This window comes from Orbicella franksi, chromosome 1 (assembly GCF_964199315.1).
Source record: "Orbicella franksi chromosome 1, jaOrbFran1.1, whole genome shotgun sequence".
Classification (NCBI taxonomy): domain Eukaryota; kingdom Metazoa; phylum Cnidaria; class Anthozoa; order Scleractinia; family Merulinidae; genus Orbicella; species Orbicella franksi.
The window spans coordinates 8,840,501-8,859,910 of record NC_138145.1 but is presented as its reverse complement, the minus strand read 5'-3'; the positions used below and the strand labels follow the sequence as shown (position 1 = coordinate 8,859,910).

The 19,410-nt window shown below is 39.0% G+C and overlaps 3 protein-coding genes across 4 annotated transcripts; all 3 read right to left on the bottom strand.

The window, feature by feature from the left end:
- Positions 1–110: 110 nt before the first annotated feature.
- On the bottom strand, positions 111–18,405 carry LOC145488148 (uncharacterized). Of its 2 annotated transcripts, XM_081466955.1 has the most exons (8): positions 17,939–18,405; positions 17,107–17,164; positions 16,952–16,986; positions 16,674–16,736; positions 16,290–16,352; positions 14,401–14,428; positions 9,566–10,625; positions 111–381 (listed from the first exon to the last, which is right to left on the bottom strand). In XM_081466955.1, the coding sequence occupies exons 1-8, from the start codon at positions 18,011–18,013 to the stop codon at positions 372–374; spliced, it is 1,392 nt and encodes a 463-aa protein (XP_081323081.1). In that variant the 5' UTR covers positions 18,014–18,405; the 3' UTR covers positions 111–371. The 2 variants fall into 2 exon arrangements, with proteins under 2 accessions (XP_081323081.1, XP_081323072.1); XM_081466946.1 differs by lacking the exon at positions 111–381 and having other exon boundaries at positions 9,278–10,625.
- Positions 374–1,829, bottom strand: LOC145488161 (thrombospondin-type laminin G domain and EAR repeat-containing protein-like). Its single transcript, XM_081466967.1, has 2 exons — positions 1,117–1,829; positions 374–708 (listed from the first exon to the last, which is right to left on the bottom strand). The coding sequence occupies exons 1-2, from the start codon at positions 1,278–1,280 to the stop codon at positions 537–539; spliced, it is 336 nt and encodes a 111-aa protein (XP_081323093.1). The 5' UTR covers positions 1,281–1,829; the 3' UTR covers positions 374–536.
- Positions 1,904–5,972, bottom strand: LOC145486525 (uncharacterized). Its single transcript, XM_081465211.1, has 6 exons — positions 5,898–5,972; positions 4,738–4,795; positions 4,370–4,404; positions 3,317–3,379; positions 2,795–2,857; positions 1,904–1,964 (listed from the first exon to the last, which is right to left on the bottom strand). The coding sequence occupies exons 1-6, from the start codon at positions 5,970–5,972 to the stop codon at positions 1,911–1,913; spliced, it is 348 nt and encodes a 115-aa protein (XP_081321337.1). The 3' UTR covers positions 1,904–1,910.
- Positions 18,406–19,410: the final 1,005 nt, after the last annotated feature.

Sequence of the window (19,410 nt, the reverse complement as noted above, 5' to 3'; positions counted from 1 at the left end):
GTTTTTGACCAATCAGAGAGCGTGCAGGGTTCCTATCTATATTATAATGTAATCTAAGTTTCCCTGACTCCGTTTTGAATAGCTGATGTCACCCTTGGATTGTACGCGCTTCCAAATGATACATAAATGTTTTCAATCAATAAATCTTTCAGTCAATCATTCAGTCATTTATAACAATGTTTGATGTTCTTACACAGTCAATATCCAGGCTAAGATACAGAGTGTAAATTATACTTTTGTATAACTAACGCAAAGTTTTCTTTGTCAAAATACAGTAATCGACATCAGACTGACGTCTTAAACATTCTCAACGAATATACTGAGACAGCTTAACGGTTATAAGACTGAATTAACCATTTGCACTGGACACTCTAGGTAAACCTGTAAACAAAGCTATCGATGTTGTGATTGCTTTTGACATCAGCAAACGCAAGGTATCTTTGGCCTTTGTGGACAATGGCGTGTACTCCATGAGCTCCGAAGGTTTGTAAATCTTGATAAAGAGTAAACTGTGCTCCAGAAGCCTTGTACACAACTTAACGAACTGAGTATCCGGCACTGTCTCCGTGATAATTTGCAATAGCGAGGAACATTTCACCATTCATTTCAAAGGGTTGCATCTCCATGGCACCTTGAGTAGGAATCTCTTGAAACAGAGTAAACTTTACGCCATCCCATTTGTAGATAGGTGAGTTCATGTTGTACTTGCTTCCAGTATAATGGTTAACAAAAGCGAGAAAGACATGGCCATTAACACGAAAGAATTTTGCGCTATATGCTCCTTGCGTTTGCACCGATTGGAACTTTAAGAAGTGACCTCCTGACCATTTTTACACGTTTGACTCAGTGTTGTATTTCTTCTGAGAGTGGTAATAGTTGGCATAGACAAGAAAAGTCTCGTTAGCGATCACAGTTGAATCGCAAGCCCTGGCACAGTCAGGAGGAATATTCTGGTACTTCACGAACGTTCCTTGCCTCCACTTAAAAACAAAAGAGTCGATTGAGAAGGTACTATCATCAGAATATTCGGCAACGGTTAAGTAATGTTCTCCCTCAATTGTAAAAAACTTGAGGTCAGAAGCACCATTGGTTGAAATAACCTGCAACTCTTCAAACTTGCCTTTGCTCCATTTGTAAATGACAGAGTTGCCTTTATAGCCACCATCATCGTAGTGGTTCGCAATAGCCATGTAGTGCACTCCATCTACTGTGAAGTGTTCAATGCCGTACGCGCCAATGGTGGAGAGAGTTTGGTTTAGAACAAAACGATGGTTCTCCATCTTGTAAACAACAGACTTAGCTTTATATCTTGATTTGTCACCATGGTGATTGGCAAACACCAGAAACAGATCATCACCAATTGAAAAGAATTTGACATCCGCTGCACATTTTGTGGCAATTTCTTGGAACTTTTGAAAGAAGTGAAGGCCTTGCTTACAGCCTGCAGTAAATAACCAAAGACTCACTGGTGAATAACCCTTTTAACTGTTATTTACGTTACGATATAATCCAGTATGTGTTTGTAACAAACAGTTAAGTACACAGTTATGGCACGAGAACAGCCAGTAGTTATCGATCACACCATTGTGGCATAAGCCTTAGCCAACTTACCATACTCTACCACGGCCCTAAAATTTGGAACTACTAGTATCTATAACTAGTTTAACAAACTTTTCCAACTTTAAGAAAAGTTGATCACAATCTCGTTCACAAAATAGTGAATTGGTCGTGCCGCGCCCGCAGAACTTAAAATTATCAATATGTTAACTTCTGAGGTGCCCTCCGTTATAAGCCTGGTGGTTTCTCTCCTCCCCGTTTTTTGAGTATTGTCAATATCTTTTGTTATCATTAACTTCGTAGATAAATGATGATGATGATGATGCAACTGGGAAAAGTTAACCGTGAATTTATTAGAAATTTAAGCTATGCATCTTACCTCGATCAAAAGGGGTCGCTTTAGGTTGCTGAAATGAAAGTATTTATAATAGCATAATCAGTGATCGTTTTTCAGACCTTTTCCACTTCTTTTGCTGTTGCTGCACAATGTTGTTGTCTTTGTTATAATCTAATCGCAACAGAGTTTGTACATTGAAACCTTAGTGAAGTTGCACACAAGACCACATCACCACAGTTCATACTGACGCTTTTTCATTATAGTTACAAAGATTTACACTTTTAAGTTTTTAAATGACCTTATAAAACAGGAAATTAACCTCAAATAAAATACTTACTGCAGTAGCAAACAGCAACAGATACTCAAGACGTGAGATGCCTTACATACAGGTAAGCCGTTTCAATACAGAAATACACACAGAAGAGAAAGAAAAACACGTGGAATGAATATACAGATCACAACAAACACAACTGACGTAAATACATAATACATAAAGACTACAACATTTTGAAGCCTGTGTACCTACGATTTGTTTCTCATGTAGTAACTCAATTGCTTTCCCTGAGTGTTCGGTGGCGGATCCAGACCTTAAGCTTAGGGCGGGGGGGGGGGAGGGGGGGGCCGGTTTTGTTTTACTTGCCCTGCCGGCTTTTCTTCCTTTCTTATATTTTTCATTTTTTACCCAAAATAAGGGTGGGGCGGTCCCGCCGGGCCCCTCCCCTAGATCCGCCACTGGATTCTTCATCCATACACTTATGCTCCTAGTGAAAATTTGGCTATACAGATTTCTACAGGAACAATCTTTTAATCTTTCGCTCATTTTTTTTTATCTCATAGTCACCTAAGATACCCCAGCTATCTATATTATGTTACTTTAGACTTACGAGTTGCATGTCTTACATTTCTAAGTCGTTCTACATCTCTAGTGAGGTCTTTAAGCTTTGACTTGATTGAGGTTAGTTCCTACATGGGAAAATCACATTTTTAAGTTTTTGAACATGAACATTTGCATCTTTGCCTCTGTTTTTGAGGTTGTCTAAATGGAGAAAAGTTGTCCCCAGAGGGAGGGTTGCCCTCTCATCTGATCCATCTTTTAATGAGTATTCGTATGTATAGAGTTGGTGTCACTAGCGAACCAAATATTTCCCTCCCTTGTCTGGTATTTCCCTGCCTGCCTATATAAGCAACTCGCCCCTAATAGACAATGAAACATATTCAAAGTCTTTGCAGGACATAAAGGAAGGTTCCACAAGTCACTGCAGTATATTTTCCTTTTTAGGTAAATTTCAGTCTCGAAATAATGTCATTTTAAATTCCATCTACCATTAGTTTTGTTCTCGTCGTGTTAATTATAATTATACTTTTCATATTTGCTAGTGATCAGCTAGCTATGATATGAGAATTGTAGACTTGCTTACAGACCTTTATATCGCATGTTCCTGGTTCGCCTTTCTTGTCATCTCTTCCTTGATTTCCCTCTTCACCCTGCAAGAAAACAACGCACGCACTGTTTAATAATTCAGCCACAAGCCGAAATGTGAAGAAGAACTAATTGCAGAAGAGGCAGGGAGAAGGATAAGTAGGGGTGGGGTAGGGCACATTTGGGTAAGCTTTCCTTTTCTCCAAGTGAACGTGCACGAGGCCTGGTCTCTATAGTTTCTGGCTGTCAGTATATAATGCTCGTATAGTGTGATCGTCCGGATGAGGATACTTCTGAAATGAACTGTTGTTGGTGACTGACGTTTCGACAACCTGAGCGGAATTCATCTTCAGAGTCAAGTGAATAGTTTTTTCAGTCGATGGTGTTAAGTCTGGTCCGTTGAACATGATTGGTCAGTTTAGCCATGATGGTATTGGCTGAAAGACTCGTGTAACGTTTGTCATCAGTCATTGGTGGGTTTCGATCCGTCTATTGTTAGTCAAATTAAGTCGGTCTGTTGGAAGTCCGTTTGTCGGTTTCGTTTCCGTCACGGATAAGTCGTTTGTAAGGCGCCGGTAGTTGTTGACATCTGTTAAGTGGCGTTTGTTCTAGGTTAGTGTACCAGCTTTCCAGAGTCAGTCGTTGAAAATAGTTTGTACTGTAGGTTAAGCACTGGGCAGAGTCCCAGTCAATGTTGTGGTTTGTCAGTTGATGATGTACAGCAATGTGATTGTTGGCATCACCATTTCTCGTGGCTCGTTTGTGTTCAGTCAGTCTCGTGTTAAGGTTTCTGCCAGTCTCACCAATGTGGGAAGCCTGGCAGTCGGAGCATTTGATCTTATAAACTGTTCCCTGTCTGTTGTTATGTTCGTCCCTGTCTTTCACGTTGGTCAGAAAGTGTCGTAACGTAGTTGTAGGTTTGTGGGCTACACGGATGTTGTAGGACTGTAGGATCCGTGAGATGGTCTCAGAGGTACCCTTAATGTAGGTATAGTCACAATAGTAACAGGCGTTAGTATATAGTGCGTTAAGCGCATATTCTTCCTAGTACTGACTTTAACTCCATCCCTTCCACTCAAGCCATGTCTTCCTACAAATAAGAGTAAAATAATATTTTTATTTATTGAGTCAAAATATCAGCATACGCGCTAACTGGAGACACAACATAAAAAGAGTAAATAACAGAAATGTAAGAATACTCTCTCAATGATCTAGGAAGAAAACAGTCAGATCTGTGTGCGCAAAAATGTCTACTATCCGTCTTTGTCATTTAAAGATGCAAGGATTGATTAAAACAAATGCCTTAACTTAACTTTTTCAAGCATGTTGTTTATCAGCGCATTATGTCGGCCATTTGCCATTTCACCGATCTAATATAAAGTAAGTTTACACTACTGACGTAAAACAGTGAAAATTAACATACCGTCACGTCCATCTCTTCCATGGCAGCCACACGACTGCAACTGACAGGGAGTGGAGGCCTAGGGTACAACGTTAAGCTAAAACACTTAATGATGCGTTATTGCCATTATCTTAAACATGACAACTTGTATTGCTACAAAAGATTGATTTCATTGTCAAAGAAATCCGTGAGAATTGGCGAGTGTTTAGCTATCTGAAATCTCTTCTCCGCAGAGGTTCGAAACGTTCCTTATGGAAATCCGCTGTGTGGGGTGAGCGCAGGCGCAAAGCCGGCGCAGAGTATAATGGATCGATTTAGCCGCCGCCCTTCACATAACCCTGCGCCTGCACTCATATCATTCAGAGGATTCTCTCCTTCCAGCTTCTGCGGAGGAGAGAGTTATCTGGTCATGAGCCAGAATCTCAAACGCGAGATTTGATCCCCTGAGATCCCTGCCTTCCAGAACGGAAAACCTTTTATCACACTACCACACCTGGTCTTCGAATAATAAAGGTCGAGAGACATAATTTACGCGGCGAAAAATGTGAGTAGTATCGGTTGCAAATAGATAAGAAAACCTTACAAAGTAAATCAGCTAAACGTTGAAGGGGTGGCAAGATTATCATTACTTAATTTAGATGAATTAACTTTCCAATTGAAGGAAAAGTGATGCTTCTTATCTTTGCCACATAATCTGTAGTTTCGTTACGTTCCATGCTATCACTTCGTTTTCGAGAGAGCGGCCAATTCTATATCGATAGTTGAATAACTTTAGCAAGAGTATTTCAGGAAGAAGCTGTCATTACTCCCTAATACTCAGAGTTCGACAGACAGAAGACTGGTGTCTGACCCTGTCATGATTCCCAGCTATTAGGTGCATCAGAACTCCTGGGTTCAAATTATCTGAAAAAATATCTGCGCAGTTGCCGCGGAGAGAATGCTTACAGAGTTAAAGGTATAGTGAATATATCAAATGAAACGGCGATCTCAGTTAAAATCAAGACTGTGCCGTTTCCAGGTTTGCCTACGTATAGAACAAAAACACGGCCAGAGAAAAACTTTGTGTATGAATAGAAGTTACAACGTAACGGGGCTAAACGGCAGGAAAGAAAGGCCAGTCAACCGGCAGTTTATGATATTTTAGCGACAAAAAATTTTGAAATATAGTTTACTTAGTTTACCTGTTTTTCTTGATTTGAATCCACAAGGATGCAAAGTAGGATAAAACATAACAAACGCACCAAGCAACACATCATGTCGTGTCTGTCGCAGTTTCGTCTTGCACTGTAGTGAATGCCGAACACGCACAGACTTAAGATGGTTCCCCATTCACCTGGTTTACTCTATAATTAGGAAAAAGGACATTTTCCTTTTCAAGGCTGATAAATTTTGTGCTCAGCAACCTCATCATGGACACTGCTTGCCAAATAACCTTGCAGAAAAACCCTTAAGGATAACCATGGCTTAAAAGTGATAAAAAAAAAAACATGTGCTATAAACAGCCATCCTGCTTCATTCGTTTGTAATTAAGGAAGCACATACGGTGTTTAAAAGCCTCGACATATATCATAGGAGTGATTTTACAACTGACATGTATAAATGACGATTGTGGACACAGATGTGCAGACCCATGGCGAACCGTAACACTTTCCCCCTAAGATGGCCGCTAAGATCAATGTTGGTCAAACGTCGTAAAAGACAATCATAGAGATGTTAACACAACTGATGCGTTTATTATGGGCTGTTTCAATCTCAAGTTTCAATTTTTGACAAAGTAAACGACGTATTATCATTCACGTCCAATCGATACATTAAATTTATCGGCTGGAAATCGTGGGAAACGCACCAAAAACGCTTCAATTTTGCAAAATTTTCTGCGGGGGGGCATACCATCAGATCCCCCTAGCAGAGTAGGCCCTTTGGCCCCATATCATGGTTACTGGACGGCCACGCACAGAATTCTAGCTAAAACCTTGATTCACTGCATGCCGAGAATGATTTTCAAAAGGGGAAGGAATAAATAAGATTGTTATTTCCCTAGACGCTTATAAATGTGTCTGAGACTTGGTTATGTTTCCTCCTGAGTATAATTTTGTCAGTATTAAAAGCAAAACGACTGTGTGAAAGATAATATATATATATATATGTTTGAAGCCTGTTCCAGGCAATTACATTGAGGCTAGTGATGACTAAGATTGCGACAGTAGAATACCCACCCCCACCTCCCACCCCCCGGCGACCCGAAAAAATGTTCGTGCAGGGGACTTGACTCCGAAAAAAAATTTCTGCATAGGCAGCGGACGTAAAAAAAAATTCCTGCAAGCTGAAACGTCCCCCCTCCCCCCTCCCCATCACTTTTTCAATGGTCCGTCCCTAAAGAAAGTTTAAAATCCCAGCCAAAAGTTAGGTTCCTACCCGCCCATCAGTAGCGACTGAGTCAACTGATCTGGCCCACAAATCTTAACGTAAGTGTAAAACTGCCGGTAAAAAAAGTGCACAGAAAAATGTTTGCTTTCTGACAGTTCTTCACAAGGGGGCTCACGATCAGAACTTACACATCTAAAGGGAAATCTTTGCCCACGGGTTTTAAGTTGCGCGAGAGGGGCGGAAATGCGCTAAGCACTTTTTGGCTCAATTGATTTCTTTTGGGGTAATAGGACTGAACATTGGAAAATACAGGAAAACGCAGGGCTCCACCAAAAATAGCTATCTATTACTAAATAGCTCTTAATTTTGTAATATCTTTGTATTATCTAAACCTCTCAGAAACTTCTAAATATCCCAAACAAATAACCCGGTGTTTGTGGGAAGGCCTAATTACCTCTTTAGGAGGGGTGTAATGTGATTAAATTCCCTAACGCGCGACACAATTCAAGCTGCTGTATTTTAAAAATAAACCCTCAGTTTAAGGCCATAGAGGAGAGATTTTCGAAGTCAGAGAGGCCCGAATGATAATTTTTGCACTCTCGTCGATGATGTACTTCAATTTTAGCAATATTTCTCATGTGATAATTCCTTATGTGGCAACTTGCAGGTTGATGTGTACCACGAGATTATCGTTAACACCGATCAAAAGCTGACCTGATGACGCCTGAAAAAAGCCTAGCGTGCTGTTTTGAGCTGATTCGAACTTTCGTCCCGTCCTGATTTAATTCAACCCATTGAAATCCGCAGCTTTTTGGCGTTACACGTTTTTTAGATTTTCAGCTTGGCTATGAGCTACTCAAAAAACCATTTCCAACATGACACTTTTGCTCGGCCATGCGCACAAATCCAAATTTTGGCCGAGAAAGTGAGTTACATCCTAAGGTTTTTCGGGTTTTTTAATTCATTTTCTTTAGCATTTACTTTTTTCCTGTTCTCATCTTTTTGCTGCAGTTGTTGACCTTCTACTGGGCTTGCTTCCAGTTCAAGAATTCCAGAGAAAGCTGACCTTTCCAGCGTTCGAGCAAAGTAACGAACTTTGACGAAAGTCTGACACTGGAAGCATCTGCTTCACAAACTCACTACGACCCAGCTTTATCAAGTTCAAGTTGTTAAACAGCTATGTGCTGCATGTTGGTTGAAATGAGACAACCTTCTTGTAGTTCTGTATACTTAGGAGAACAACTAGAGTTAGAGGGGAAATTTTATATTAGAGCAAGAACAGACTAGCCCGATGGAATGTGGAGAAGTCAGTGCTAAAGGAAATTAATCGTATTTTAGCTTTAGATCGATGTGAGCCAACTACACCTCGCGTTGTTAGAACTGTTTAGATAATCTAAGTTTTACTGACTCAGTTTTCTATGTTTGAAATAAACCCGTGGAATCGATCTACGCGCTTGCGAATAATGCCTTTATTTTATCAATCAATGAATCATTCAATGAATCATTCACTCATTCATTCATACTAAACAATGTTTCATGTTCTAACACAGTCAATCTTCAGGCTAAGATTCAAACAGCAAATTGCATTTGTATAACTAACACAAAGTTTTCTTTGTCATAATACAGTAATCGACAGTGGACTGACGTCTCAAATCATCTTCAACATACATATTGTGACAGCTTAGCGGTTATAAGACTGTATTAACGAGGGGGGTGAATAGGTTTTCGGATCGACTGATTTGATCTTAAAAAGCGCACGGATTGTGGATTTTTGAGGCAAATCGAGCGGATTCGCGGATTTTGAAAACACATTGGATCGTGGATCAGCTGTGCATTTTGTCGCGGATTTCGGATTGTGCCTGTCTTGATGTTCGGATCTTGGGTCCTAAAAGAAATTTCGATCATAGATCTTTCTTCACCCTTGGTCGGTATGTTAATGAGTTCATCCAAATTATTTCTTTTTTCAAACGAAGCTCATTTAGTTTCTTAGGTTTTATTCTGATTTTTACAGCTTAGTTATTTTATTAGTTAGTGTATTCTGCTCATTTTTTTATATATTTCTACGTTTTTTTAATTAATTTTTATATATTGGTGAGATATTTTTAAACTCATTGTAAAGTGCTATTGAATAGTAATAGAAATAGCGCTATATAAATAAAGTATTATTATTATTATTATCACTATTATTATTTAAACTCAGGTGTGAGACTGTTATTGGAATTGTACTGTGTTATAGTCATCAAGCATGTTGCCTTGCTTACTCTTCTTGCGAAATTAACAATGGCTTTCACATTTACCAGTTTACATTTGAACTTTTACACTTCGGTTTCCGGATGTGGTTGTGGTTTCGGATTTGAACAAAAATATTGGCAGATAGACGGATTTGGTGAAAAGGCACGGATCGGCGGATTTACATCCCCCTATTTACCTCCCTCATTAACCATCAGCACTGACTGCATGAACATGTACACTCTAGATAAACTTGTAAACAAAGCTATCGACGTTGTATTTGCTGTTGTAATAGTTAGCAAACACAAGGTATTTTCGGCCTTTGTGGACAATAGCGTGTACTCCTCGAGCTCCGAAGGTTTGCAAATCTTGATAAAGAGTAAACTGTGCTCCAGAAGCCTTGTACACAACTGAACGAACTGAGTATCCACCACTGTCTCCATGATGATTTGCAACAGCGAAGAAAATATCATCATTCACCTCAAAAGATTGCATTTCCGTAGCACCTTGGGTGGGAATCTCTTGAAATAGAGTAAACTTTTCGCCATCCCATTTGTAGATGGGCGAGTTAGTGTTAAACTTGCTTCCTGTATGATAGTTGGCAAAAGCTAGAAAGACATGACCATTAACACGAAAGAATTTTGCGCTATATGCCCCTTGCGTTTGCATCGATTGGAACTTTAAGAAGTGACCTCCAGACCATTTGTACACGTTTGACTTAGTGTTGTATTTCTTCTGAGAGTGGTAATGGTTCGCATAGACAAGAAAAGTCTCGTTAGCGATCACAGTTGAATCGCAAGCCCTGGCACCATCAGTAGGAATATTCTGGTACTTTACGAACCTTCCTTGTTTCCACTTGTAAACAAACGAGTCGATTGAGTTGGTACTATCATCATTGTATTCTGAAACAGCTAAGTAGTGTTCTCCATCAATGGTAAAAAACTTGAAGCCAGAAGCACCATTGGTTGAAATAACCTGGAACTCTTCAAACTTGCCTTTGCTCCATTTGTAAATGACAGAGTTCTGTTTATAACCGCCAACGTAATGGTTTGCAATAGCCATGTAGTGCACTCCACCTATTTTGAAGTGTTCAACACCGTACGGGCCATTGGTGGACAGAGTTTGGTTTAGAATAAAACGCTCGTTCTCCATCTTGTAAACAACAGACTTAGCTTTCTTTCCTAATTTGTCACCATTGTAGTTGGCAAACACCAAAAACAGATCATCACCAATTGAAAAGAATTTGACAGCTGTTGCACCTTTGGTTGGAATTTCTTGAAACTTTTCAAAGAAGTGAAGGCCTTGCTTATAGTCTGTAGTAAATAACAAAGACCCACAGTTGAATGTCCCTTTTCACAGTTATTTGTACGTTACAATATAATCCAGTATGAGTTAATTTCGGGCAATTTTGTAGTTTCTGCCCGAAATTGCTTCGCATCCACGTTGGATTACATTGTAACGTAAATGAGAAAAGTTAACTGTGAAAAGGGCTATTTCGATTCGCCACTTTAAAACCAAGGAGAAACCTGGGACAGGTCTCATCTTGAAGTGGCTTGTGTGGCTGTTACTTGAGACAAAACAAAAGACGAGAGGCTATTATGTCCCCACTGACGATCCCACAAACCACTGCGAGATCATACTTGTCCTAATTTTTTTTTGTTTTGTTTTTAAAGTGCCGAATACCCCTTTAACACAACTGTCAATATGTAAACCTACAGTGACTCTATGCTCGAGTTTTCGAAATAATTAATTCCGTTCTTGATGTCAGATAAACTACAGAAGAACGAAACATGTTTGCTCCACTTGTTTTTATGCTTATGTTCTGGTGTCCTGAATCAGGGCGCTTCTATGTAGGGCGGTGAAACGAGCGAGTCCGAGCAAAAAGGTGTGCTGCAGTAGACTGGGGTCTACTAAAACGAACAGATTCCGCTTACTTACAGTGGAACTTAGATTTCTAGAGAAATTCCACGAAACTCCCTTCCATATGAAGAAGGAAGGTTTTTGGTGCATTTTTTTTTTTCTGAGGCAATGGGAAAAGGTGAGTTTTTCAGGTTGAAAACAGAACTTCATATTTCGAACTGTAAGATTTGCTCGCGCTAGTTGTACGCGTAATCTTTTGCATTTCTGCTGACGTACGAATAAAGGTTATGCAAGTCTCTACCGTAACCTGTTATCGCCGGTTAATTTGTGCGTTTCTCAAAACAACGCTTAATCATAACCAAAATCAGTTTTCTATCAGTTTGTTATTGTTTCTGTTTGTTTGGCGAGCAGGCGAGCAGGAAAGTCTGACGGGCACAAGTAGCTTATTTGCGTGCAGTTGCAAGTCTGAGTCGGTGTTTTTAATTTGTCAATATAAAATCTTGACAAAGTATTCGGCGTCGACAAAACCTGGATCGGACCGGACCGGACCGGATCACGGATCGGATCACGGATCGGATCGCGGATCGGATCACGGATTGGATCACGGATCGGATCAGAGAAAAAAAAAACGTTTTAAGGAAAAAAATCAAATCGTTTATAAGATAATAAATAAAAAATAAAAGTGGAAAACTAAAATATGTTAAATAAAAATAAGAATCCCGAATTTGACGCAATGACATGTTAATTACAGAGAATGACAAGAGGTCATTTAAAAAGCCACATAAGCGCCTGATTTACGACGAATTTAAATTGTAATGAACAGGCAGATGTAGTTATATTAGAACGTTAGTTGGCTTGAAGCTTGCGTGAACCTTCCATTCTCGTTTTGGAAATTGTTGTTAGTATCAGTAGCTAATTCTCGGCTACTTTTTCGTGTCAGATGTGAGCGTTACAGTTAGCGTTACAGTTAATGAGAAAGCTTACGTACGAAAGCTTAAGGACATGACTTGCTTTAAAGGAGCTACGTCACGATTTGCGCATCTTGAAAAAACTAGCCTAGTTTTTCAAGTTCGTCATTTGCAGTCCTCGTTAATCTTTGCCATCGTTAACGATCCTCATTCCGTTTTGATTTGTTCTTGCCTCTTAAGTGCTTTCTATCCTAGAACACGATCATTTTAAGGTTTTATTCCATATAAAGGCAACTCTTTACGACCCTAAAAATGACTTTAAAAATCGTGACGTAACTCCTAAAATGTTGTCTATTCTCGGGTTGCGTTATCGTTCACACTATCGATGTTATTCCTATATTTTTTTGTAAAACAGCCATATTTCCTTGAAATACAAATGGTCTGTTTCGTTTTATTCCAGTACGAAATATGGTATTCCAAACTCACATCTTGTAAAAGTATAGACTTGTCTCAGAAACGGAAATTGTTTGAAATCACCAGGTGTTTAATATTATTAGTGTTTTTAGTTTTTGTGTTTCGATTCATACGTTCGTCCTAATATTACCATGCTGACGCGATTTATGACAGTTTACCTTTGATCCAAACGAATATACGAAATATCATTTATCTGAACTGCGGGAAAAGATATGAAGACATGATTGATCATCGCAATCAAAACCCAACAGCCTGAAAAAAATTCATCTGTGACCAGCTCCCAGTTGGCTTGATATTATAAAAGAATAAAGGAATATCACACCTGAATTAAATAAAACGTTCTGCTCACAGTAGTCAATCTAGTGTAATTTGCTCAACAAAATTTTGAATTTTGAATCTTGAATTTTGAATTTTGAATTTTTTTTCCTTGATCCGATCCTTGATCCGATCCGTGATCCGGTCCGTGATCCGGTCCGTGATCCGATCCGATCCGATCCAGGTTTTGTCGACGCCGCAAAGTATTTGTTTCGCTATCTTTTGTACTGAGATGATGCGACAATTTTTGCCAACGCTAAAAGGCTACTAAGATCATGTGTGTTTCTTCGACATAGTGAAATTTTATACTGCGAAAATAAAGTAGAGAAGGAGTTTTGAGAGCTCAAAAAAAAAATGAAATTGTTATTCGGGTTGATTAAAGAAAGCGCTACCGTAGTTTTGCTGATTTAATATCTCTGCTGTCTTCCCATATTTCCAGCTAAACTTCTAATATGTTCTCAAATATTGATCAAATCAGTCTTAAACATATTTAAAGCTAGAGATATTGTTTTAGTTCGATGACGTTTTTGGTTTTTACAAGAAAGAGCGTAATTGAAGTTCAATTTGTCATGCCAGTTAGCTGCAAAACACGGATCGGCGGGTGATCTTTTTCATCGACAACCAGCGATTAATTGGATTTTTACACAAACGAACCTGAGCAGTATTTACAGACAGTTATTACTGTTCGGTCGCGATAGACTCTATGGCGAAATCCTTGCAAGCGTGTGGCAAGAGGAGTTAAACTTTGAAGTTCTTAAACGCTGCTATACCCAAATATACCCCGCTAATTTTTTGTTATGTCATGGAAAAACTGTTGATCTTCAACACATGTAAAATTTAGAGTGGAGTAATGTGGAGTTCTCGTAAAAGAAGAAGCGGAACCCAACTTGTTCATGATAAGCGGGACATGCCTGCATTCGACACTGTCTTATTACACTCAAATTTGAGCAGCTTACGACGAAAATACTTCAATGGTATTCCAACAGACAAAATAGTATTGAGCTTTGGGCCAAAAGCACAAAAAGCCTTAAAAAATATGCCACTGGTGGCTCAAAAATAAAGAAAGAAAACTTGATTTCCGGTTTGTTGAGAGGAAATTTTTGGCAGCCATTAATCTCACCGGAAGCGCAGAAGGAGCGCTCGTGCCAGTTCTTCTCCGCATCACACATTGGACCAAGAGCGGACTGCCCGTTTCACCGCCCAACCTTTTTCCGCCCTGCCTGAATGGCTAATGCTTGTGCTTATGCGCTAGTGAAAACTAGTCTGTACAATTATCCTTTTAGACGAGCTAAGTGGCTTACACTTATCTCAGGTTTCTGTAGCACGGATAGAGTGAAGTGTCTTGCCCAAGAACGCAACACAAAGTCCCCCGCCAGGGCTCGAACCTGGACCACTCGATCCGGAATCAAGCGCACTAGTAATCAGCCCACCGCTCCTTCCAGTAGTCGCAGTAATTGCCAACTGCAAGTTTAAAACGAAATTGCAGACAAGTTAGCTTGCCACCATTACAAAATCCAGCTCTGCATCTTACCTTGATCACAAGAGGTCGTTTTAGGTTGCTGAAATGAAAATGTTTAATAGTATAATCAGTTATTGTTTTACAGACTTTTTCCACTTCTGTCACGCTGCTATTGTTTTAATCTAATTACAACAAAGGTTGTGATTAGATTAAAATACAAAGGTTGTGCATTGAAAACTTATTTAAGTTGCTGACAAGCCCATATCGCTACAGTTCATGCTCGCGCTTTTTACTTAGAAAGCTTTGCACTTTTTAACTTTTTAAACTGAGCTTATCAAACATAAAATTAACCTTACATAAGAAGGCAATGTCAAACAACAACAGATACTCAGGACGTGAGATAATTTAAAAGATGCCTCGCATGCGCCGTTGCAATACAGAAATACTCACAAAAACAACAAAAAACGAAAGAAAGAAAAGCAAGTCAAATGAATCTAGCTACAGATCATAAAAAGTTCAAAAGTACATTGAAACGCGACAACTGACGTAAACACATAAAGACTAAAACATTTTGAAGCCTGTGCGCGTAGTTGTTTCTCAGTCACTGAACTGCTTTCAGCAGGAGATAATCTAATCGGCGCGTGTCGCGGGTCGCGGGTAAATTGTCGCGGGTCCAGAAAATTATCGCGAGTCCGAAAAATTGAACTTTTATTGTTTCCTAGTTTTCCAAAAACAATAACAACAATAGCTTTAAAATTAGCGGAAAATAAATTTTCAAATTTTAGTTAACCCATAGTTAGTAGAGGAGTCTCCTCTACTAACTATGGTTAACCATTATTTGCAAGAAGTAGTGAGCAAAACAGACAACAAACTCTCAAAATTCAAACACGTCCCTTCAGCTAGACAAACAACGAATCCACGAAGTTCAAACGCATCGATCCCTAAAATTTGTAATCAGTTTACAGTGTTAAAAGGCAAACCATTATCTTACAAAGCTGCTACACCAGTAGCGTGAGACTGGCGTAGTATGCATAAAGATTCTGAAAAAATATATATTTCCAGACGGTACCAACTCCACGTGGTTGTGGAAATTGTCTCCGGTCTTGCTCTTTCTTTCACTAAAGCAGAGATTCTTGACTCAGGTGATCCACGCAAAAAAAGACTGAGTGACACCACGAAATATAGACAACTGTAGACAGTTTAAAAAGACGAGGGAATAGAGTTCTAAAAATTGAACCCTTCGGCACTGAAATGTATCAATGGCATCTGTCGCAGAGTGACAGACTGACGTACGTCCAGTACAATGTACAAGGCAGGCACCGCGCAGGGGAGGGGCTGGGAGGGCTTTTACGTATACCCCCACTTTTCACGAGATTCAAATTATGTCATTTGCGATTTAGTCCCAGATATTCGTGGTGGTTTCTTTTTCATCATATGACGAATACATAGTATCAAAAACAAGGAGCAATTAAAATTATTATTACGTTTGTTAATTTTAGATTAATTTCCAGCCATTTCAGAGAACTTCAAATCAATTTTCGCATTTAAGCGCCCCACTCAAAAGCCCACTGCGCCGAAAAGGGCGCACATAAACTAAAATTTTAAAATTTATTATCCGCTCATTTTCAAGTTATTGAAAATACGAAATATATATATATTTTAAAATGTTTCTATAGCTATTGTTATCGTTACTGTTATTTCGGACTCGCGACAATTTTCTGGACCCGCGACAATTTTCTGGACCCGTGACAATTTACCCGCGACCCGCAACACGTGCCGATTAGATTATCTGTCACTGAGTGTTTACGCGTATACTTTGTGCTCCTAGTGAACATGGCTTCACAGATTTCTCCCGGAACCATCTACCAATCTTTCGCCCATTCTTTTTCATCTCATAGTTACTTAAGACACTCTAGCTATACAGATTATGTTACTTTAGTCTTAAGAGTTGCATGTCTTACATTTCTAAGTCGTTCCACTTCTCTAGTGAGGTCTTTAAGCTTTGACTTGATTGCCGTTAGTTCCTACAAGGTAAAATCAAATGTTTAAGTTTTTGAACCTGACTGAAATACACATTATGTTTCCTCTTGATCTATCCTCGTAATGTTTACCTCTCCCTAAAAAATTAAGTGCTTGGTTCAACTCTATTTTGTCCTTTTTATGCTGTTTTGAAGAAGTTATTTCTTTATTAGGGCGTTTTTCATATTGAGCCGAGCAATATCCATCAAACCGGCAGACATGAAAAAAAAAAAAAAAAACTGTAAAAGAAAATTTACTGAACCGAAGAGAGACAAACACAATGTCAGCTAGCTGTGATATGAGATGTTATAGACTCGCTTACAGACCTTTGTATCGCATGTTCCTGGTTCGCCTTTCATACCATCTCTTCCTTGATTTCCCTTGTCACCCTGCAAGAATGCAAAGCACGTGCTGATAAATAAATCAGCCCGAGCCGAATGTGAAGGAAGAAAACTTACGGTAACCGGGAAGGGGAGAAGTATAAGTAGGGGTGGGGTAAGTCACATCTGGATATGCGCTCGCCTTCTTTAAGTGCACGTGACTTGGTTTCGAGACTTTCTTACTGGAAGTTTATTTTATAACGGATATTCTTTCTATTACTAACCTTAACTCCATCCCTTCCACTCAAGCCATCTCTTCCTACAAATAAGAGTAAGATGATAACATTATTTAAGTGTCAAAATATTTTAGCATATGTCCGTACTAATGGACCTTTTGCCATCTTGTAGTTGTATGCATGTTCATGACTGAGTGTCTTACCGTCACGTCCATCTCTTCCATGGCAACCACGCGACTGCTGCTGGTAGGGACTGGAGGCCTAAGATAGGAAGCTACGACACTTAATGAAACGTTATTATGATTACCTGAAACATGACAACTTCTATTCTTGCTATAAAAAAGTGATTTCATTTTCAAAGAAATGGGTGAGAATTGGCGAGTGTTTGGTTATCTGGTCATGAGCGAGAATCTCAAACGCGAGGCTTGATGCCCACTATGAGACTCCTAAATTGCGTAGCCAGAAACCTTTCATCAAACTACCACACCTAATCTTCTGGTGGTAAAGGTCGACAAACACAACTAATGCAGCGTGGAATGTGAGCGGTATTAGCTTCAAATAAATAAAGATATCTTACAAAGTAAATCAGCTCATTTCATGTAACTAGAGTTACACAGAGAGAAGAAAAGGGAGACACGACAATTTAGCACATCAAACAAAGATTGACCCAGTAAATTCCTTTCTATTTGGTGCATCAGAACATAGTTAAGTATGATCAGAACTCCTACAATTCTGCGCAAATATTTTTTCAGTTAATTTGAACTCAGCCGCCTCGGAGAGAATGCTTACAGAATTAGGGGTATAGTTAATATATCAAATGGCCTCTGGTGCACTTCCCATGAGGATGTATACAGCTCCTTCATGGTTAACCTACATGTAGGACAAAAACACGGCCGGACAAACTGACGTTATCTGAATACAAGTTGGCACGACTTAACGGGGCTGAGCGGCAGGAAATAAGATTAGTGAGCCTGCAGTTTGAGGTGTGCCACTGCCAGAAAAGCTAAAAAATATATCGATTAACATTTACTTTACCTGTTTTTCTTGATTTGAATCCACACGCATAAAAAGCAGGATAAAAAAGAGCAGCCGCACCAAGCAACACATCATCTTGTGTCCGTCCTAGTCTCGCCTTGCACTGTTCTGCATGCAAACACGTTATGGCAAGATATTTGGATTGTAGACGTTTATCTGTTATTTTTTAGGCGTTCTTTTAACTCGTAAACAAACATATTGAATTGCGTCGAGCATTCTAAATGTATCACACTATTATGACATGTATGGCGTGTGGCCAGATATCACGGCCTCAAATCTTGAATTACAAAAAATTGCGTTCTCAAGAATCGGTGCCAGACTATGGAATGAGATTACCACGTAATCTAAGAGAGCTAAAGAGTCTTTCAAAGCAAAAATTAAAAATGAATTACTAAGTAAGCTGGAGAAAAAAATGCCTTTCTTCAGATACACGAGATTATTCATAAACTGAAATCTTTTAGCTAATTGAAATCAATGTAGTCTCTCATTATTCTCCCCTGATTTTATTTCAGTAGTCTTAATATACACAAACGATAATAATATTAATTATATCTTTAATCCTTGATTAATTGTTATTATTGTTATTTAATTAATCTGGTCATATGCATAAGCGATTTTAATGGCCCGTCTGGATTAGCATTTGCTATCCGCGGGCCAAATAAAGATATTGTTGTTGTCTGTTGATTGGCAGAAAAAGAACATTTAAGACTTTTTCCCCAAAATAGCTTAATTAAATGTGTCTAGGTTAGTACTCAAAGGTCAGTAGCGAATGATTCAAACTTCCGCGAAAATTGCTTCGGGCATTGTATCACGCTATTATCACATGATTTGAGGCCGTAATATCTGGCCGTGATATCTGGCCATACGCCATACATGTGATAATAGTGTGATACATTTAGAATGCTCGACGCAATTCAATATGTTTGTTTACGAGCTAAGAACTCCTAAAAAGTTACAGATAAGTAAAGTAAGTTAATTTCTTATATTTCATTCATTTTATCAGAGGGTAATTAGATAATTAGATAATTAATTAGATACACGACCCCTCAAGCATATGATCGTGTCTTAAATAAAGGATTTTACTTTACTTTACTTTACGTTACGTTACGTTACGTTACGTTACTTTACTTTACTTTACTTTACTTTACTTTACTTTACTTTACTTTACTTTACTTTACTTTACTTTACTTTACTTTGCTTTGCTTTGCTTTGCTTTACTTTACTTTACTTTACTTTACTTTACTTTACTTTGCTTTACTTTACTTTATGCACGCGTGGTTCGTGGCCAGATATCACGGTTGGATAACTGAAAGAAAAAGAACGTCAAAGGCTTTTTCCCCAAAATAGTTTAATTACATGTGTCTAGGCTAGTACTCAAAGGTCAGTAGCGAATGATTCAAACTTCCGCGAAAATTGCTTCGGGCATTGTATCACACTATTATCACGTGCACGCGTGGTTCGTGGCCAGATAT